We start from the raw sequence: 5,948 nt of genomic DNA, 5'->3' as shown, positions 1-5,948 counted from the left end.
AAATTCTATGCAACAGATTCAAGCAAGCAACAATAATTCTTCTATATTTATGGATTTCTAGGTACCCCTGATGTCTTCTGTGGTAGTTAAGGCAATAAAGAATACCTGTGCAATGCAGGAGACTGGAGTTTGATCCCTGGGTTGGAAAAACCTCCTGGAGAAGGGAATGGCTACTCACTCCAGTATTCTTGCCTGGAGAATTCCATGGATAGTGGAGCCTGGTGAGTTACAGTCCATAGAGATGCAAAGAATCAGACACAACTGAGTGACTAACACAACACTAACTGGTAATACTGAAACAGTAGTACCGAAGCAAGTGTCCACCCAAATGGTCACATTCTTAGAATAGTCATCTGTCCCTAAAAAGTTCAATATTGTGACACAGATTTTAGTTCATTGCATTTTTCCCCAAGCACACTAAGTTTCCTTGCTGCTGTAGGAAAGATTAGAAGGGCCTGTAGGTGAATAAAGACATTATTTAACATGAAGGAATGATAGAAGTGTTGGTTATTGGTAATTAAAGCACAGTGATACAGTTTTTCAAGGCACTTTCCATTGGTCTTTATAACCTAACCATTTGTACTTTTTTCCCCCCAGTTTTATTAAGATGTAATTGACATCATCATTTTCCTTAAGGTAGATAATGTATGTTTTGATAATAATATGATGATAACTGTTATAAGGTTAACAAACAGATCTATTACCTCATGTGGTCTTTTCTGGTGACTCAGTGGTAAAAAAAATTGCCTGTCAGTGCAGGAGATGCTTGTTCAATCTCTGGGTTGGGAAGATGTCCTGGAGAAGGTATTGGCAACCCACTCCAGTATTCTTGCCTGGGAGATCACATGAACAGGGTAGCCTGGTGGGCTATAGTCCACAGGGTCATAAAAGAGTTGGACACAATTTAGGGCCTAACAACAACAGCAAACTTCACATAGTTGTCACTTTTCGATTGTGTTGGGAAAATTTAAGATATATTTTCTGAGCAAATTTCCAGCGTACAAAACACACTGTCAAATATAGTCGTCACATTGTGCCTTAAATCCCCAGAAACTATTCATGTTATAACAGAAAATCTGAACCATCTGATCAACATCAACATTCCCTTCCCCCAGCTCCTCTAGCCCATGGAGGGTTCTTTCAGTTCTACTCAGGTTCTTTGAGTTCAACTTTTTTAGATTCCATATAAAGGAGAATATACAGCATTTGTCTTTACTTTGTCTGACTTATTTCATTTAACATAATGCCCTCGAGGTTTATCCATGTTTTCAAAACTATGATTCTATAAGAGAGCAAAATTTGCCACCCCAAAATATGGCTCTTTAGTATGACAACTATATTGAGATGAGTATTTTTTATTGTGCCAAATACTTCTATTTTAATCACTTTACATATATTTTCTTATTAAACTCCACAAGAATCCTATGGCATTATGGGTATCCCCATTTTATGGTTATTCATTCATTCATTCCATGCATATCTCTTGAATGCTGACTTATTATATACAAGAGATCATTCTAGGTAATATCTAGGTGAAAAAAAGAGCAGTGTGAAGACCATGATAGGAATCTACATGGTTTGATTGGAGGTCAGCAGGGAAGGAGCTGGTACTGGCTGCAGGGAAAGGGAGCCAGTGGGGGTGGGGTAAGAAAGGTAGTGGGCAGCAGTTCCTGTGGGTGGGCTGAATGTTTTTAAGATGCAAATGACAGAGAAAGGTTTTTTCTTTTTAACTTGCCCTTAGCTGTCTAAAATAATTTAGATGGAACTCATGTTTCAAAGAAGGAACTATTATCATAGATGGGGACTACAGAATAGTATGAACTAAGTCTCCTAGACAGGGAGGAAGCTAAAACATTCTGTTATAATTTCTCTCTATGACTCAATGTTTCTGTGCATCCCAGAAAACATTTGTCTACCAAACATTTGCTCTTTTTACTTCCTGGTGAATGGCCTTCTATTCCTGTTCATTTTCAGACTCCTACCACTTTCTCCTTTGTCAAAGTTCTGTATGGTTAAAATGTAAAGATAAAATGAGATTATATATACCTCCTTTTAGCCGTCTTTGGAATCTCTCATGTTATGTGGATTCCATCTATGTATGTAATTAAACAGTTTTTTCCTCTTGTTAATCTCTTCCATATAAATTTAGTTATTAAATCTGCCAACATGTACTAGGAGGGTATAATTAACTTTTTTCCTTCCTTAAAAATGCTTCTAAAAAGTCATGGCTTTGTCCACCTTAAGATCTCTATAATTGTCAGGCCTTCTTCCTGCTATCTTCTGCTATAACAACATGCATCATTTCTCTTTTACACTTTAATCTCCATCTGATGAAGCCTTTAAAGAAAACTAGATTTAGGATTTTCTTTATATTTATTAACTATTGTTTTACTTCATGATGATATTGAGGTTACTATGAATTATTTGGTATTTATGTAATTAGTGTTGGCTACTTCAAACAGATAATAAGATTTATTAGTATAGAAGCTATTCAAAGTGCCATGGAACACAAAACGCTTAAATGCTCAGACTTCATTTAGTAAACACATAATGTGCTACAAGAACAGTGAATTGATATTTGAATGAAAGAATGGACATAAATTTAGCAAAACTAGAAAGGGTGAAAAGCTTTCTGAATGGAGGGGCTATTATTTATAAATTTTAGACATATAATGAAGTATGCAACATTTCTTAAAATTGAGCTTCAGAATGAATACTCATTTTATCAATTTAATTATTATAGACATCTTTGTTTTTCTTGTAACATTCAAAATAATTTTACAGTAAATAATTTATTTATGCAATAAAGAAAATGAATGGGTGCACATATGCCAAATATAAATGTTTAAAACCATCTTTTATTTTTTAGCTTTTCTAGGGCATCTTTCACATCCTTGTTCCGTAGGCTATAGATCAGAGGGTTTAACATGGGAATCACAAGGGTGTAAAACAGTGAGGTAATTTTGTCTTGATCTAGAGTGTGGGAAGAACTGGGTCTGAAATATATGAAGAGTATAGTTCCCTGGAAAATTGCCACAGCAGTTAGATGGGAGGTGCATGTGGAGAAAGCTTTGAGCCTCCCTTCTGTAGAGTGGATCTTCAAGACTGCTAGAATGATGTAAAAATAAGAAACAAGGACTCCTGAAATGGAGCTTAATTCAATAAAACCAAAAACAGTGAATAATGCCAACTCATTGACCCGTGTATCAGAGCAGGAGAGAAGGTAAAGTGGGGATAAGTCACAGAAAAAATGGTTAATCTCATTTGACCCACAAAAGCATAAGCGGAATGCTAATGTCGTGTGTATCAAAGCATCTGTCATCCCCAGCATGTAAACCCCCGCCATGAGCAGGGAGCACAGCCTGCTGGACATGCTGACCGCATAGAGCAAGGGGCTGCTGACGGCCTTGTACCGGTCATAGGCCATCACTGCCAGCAGGAGACACTCAGAATCGGCAAAGATACAGAAGACCAAGAATTGCAGAGCACAGCCATAGAAGGGGATTGATTTGTTTTTGGCTAAAATGTCTATCAACATCTTGGGACCAATTGCTGTTGAATAGCAGAGGTCACAGAAAGAGAAATGGCTGAGGAAAAAGTACATGGGTGTGTGCAGCTGGGCATCCAACCTAATTAAAATAATCATTCCAAGATTTGCCAGAAAGTTAATGAGATAAACAAGGAAAAACAGGATAAATAGGGCTACTTTAATCCCAGGGTTATCAGAAATTCCCAAAAGTATGAATTCAGTTAAGGATGAGCAATTTCCTCTTTCCATTCTTCTATGCTCTTCTCTAAATTCTTGAGGAAATGATCAAGAAAAAAGATACAGACATATGTACCACTTCTGGATGTTTATAGTATATCTGTAAGGAAGAACACAAATTATTTCTGCAATTTACATTTTGTACTCAGAAAATGACTTGGTCAATAGTCACTCTTTAAAGAGGCATTACTATCTACCTGATAATAATATAAATATGTGAGATAGGCAGTTGAGAAATTTGTTCTAAATCTACATGTTGTTCCCAAGGTATGTTACAATCTACAAACTACTTACTCTGAGCATAACCTTTCTTGTTTCAAGAAGAATATTTGGATGAATTAATGTCTCATTACATCTTCAAAACAATGTGAAAAAAAAACCAACAATGTTAGAAACACCAGGCTATAAGAGCGACTCGTATTTCCTATGCTTGAAAAATTTCCGTGCATGCAAAAAGTGTTTACAATTTTTATGTCACTCAAAGAACAATTTAGAACATTTATGTATTAGTATTGGAATAAATTGTTACAACACACACTAATAACAGTGAAAATAATTATGTTATTGGTACTAGTCTTTAGCATTTAGTGAGACATGCAATAATATCACCTTTTCTCTTGAGATTTATTACTGCTTTACCACACGACTCATTACCTGTTTTTGGAGTGTCTGGTGCCAAAGATGGAACCTCTAGAACAGTCAAAGAAAAGACTAAAAGGAAATGTAAAGAGCAGAATTTAAAGCATATTGCTGTATCTCTTTGGATTTTGGATGGACTTTTATAGCATCCAAGTGGAAACAGGTTTAGTGACAATAAAAGCTTCTGAGATACACAGGTTTCTGTCTAGTGTGTATATCGTGTGCCATGTTAGAACGTCTGTTAAATGTCTCTAATGTGCATAAGAATAGAATATAGGTGACGACTTTTCTTTAGACCTATGACATGTGATTCACATGAAGATGAATTTGTACATTTTAATTTTGAAAGTGCCACCTACGTTGCTCTTTAAATAAGGTAAAACTAACAACAACAACAAAACCCTTAAATCTATCTATATAGTATTCTGATGAGAAAAGAAGTGAAGGTTTTCCTGTGAATCAACATCAAAATAAATTAATGGTCATATTATGGATGCTAATAAGTACAGGCAGATTTTGACAGTTCTGAGAAGAAAATATTATTTCTGGGCATTACATTATATAATTTATTTAACTGAGTATGCAGGCATAAAATGTTTTACTTACAAATTTATTTTCCCAAACAGTAGCTATTTGTTCTAGAACCTTGAAATCATTACCTGGAAACCTTAGCTGAGATGACCAGCTCTTGGGGAGCTGAATAAGCAGATAGGCTTTTATCTTACCTCTTACCAGGCACACTGGGACTTAAACCCCTGTGCTAGGATGTCGAGCTTTTGACAATATGCAAACACATCATTAAATTTATTTCTGCTTCTGTGCATCCCCCTGTGAATTCAGAAACAACTTAGCAAAGTCTGAACTTTTATGCTTCAATATGTCGCCAAATTAATCTATGGTATGAAGAAGCCTGCACAGGTATGTAAGGTTTTCCCCACAGTTACCCTCTATCTGCTCAAAAAGACGCACAACTTGAGAGTCGTGAGTTGAATTTTATTTCAGGCAAAATGAGGCCTGCGTCCTGGGAGACAGCATCCCAGGTAGCTCTGAGAGGTTTCTCCAAAGAGGCTCCGGGAGAAGGTCAACATGCGAAATTTGGATGAAGGGAGAGTTCTATGCAATCAAGTGCTTATTTTGCAAAAGGTTTTCTGCTGGTTACAAGGAGCTAATGTCACCGTGAAGGGATTTAGCTATTCGTCTAGATATGAAGGGATACAAGGATTTGGATCATAAAATCAGTTCCTGAAAATATCTGACTATCTAAACCCCTGTTCCACCAGTTTCCCTGGGGCACAGAGTGCCCCACTCTCCACCCTGAATCCCCCTCGGGGGTGATGTAGGTCAGCAGCAGCTGCAGCGGCCCGGGGTTCAGTCTCCACACCGGCAGATGGCAGATGCTCTTGTTGTGCGGTTGTTGGCAAAGATTTTGGCAAGTGCTAATTTGTCGTTGATACCTCCATCGATATTCTCCTTCTCTAGTCAGAGGAAATCTAACAAAAATCAAATAGATCCCTCTTTTCCAAATTGTTTGGATTGTTCACTG

General features: G+C 36.9%; 1 protein-coding gene across 1 annotated transcript; it reads right to left on the bottom strand.

The window, feature by feature from the left end:
* Positions 1–2,845: 2,845 nt before the first annotated feature.
* LOC139036986 (olfactory receptor 5W2-like) lies at positions 2,846–3,778 on the bottom strand. Its single transcript, XM_070472836.1, has one exon. The coding sequence runs from the start codon at positions 3,776–3,778 to the stop codon at positions 2,846–2,848; it is 933 nt and encodes a 310-aa protein (XP_070328937.1).
* Between the last annotated feature and the right edge of the window lie 2,170 nt (positions 3,779–5,948).

Source organism: Odocoileus virginianus, chromosome 10 (genome assembly GCF_023699985.2).
Source record: "Odocoileus virginianus isolate 20LAN1187 ecotype Illinois chromosome 10, Ovbor_1.2, whole genome shotgun sequence".
Classification (NCBI taxonomy): Eukaryota; Metazoa; Chordata; class Mammalia; order Artiodactyla; family Cervidae; genus Odocoileus; species Odocoileus virginianus.
Note: the sequence above shows the minus strand (reverse complement) of the source record. Positions and strands in the feature narration are given on the sequence as shown.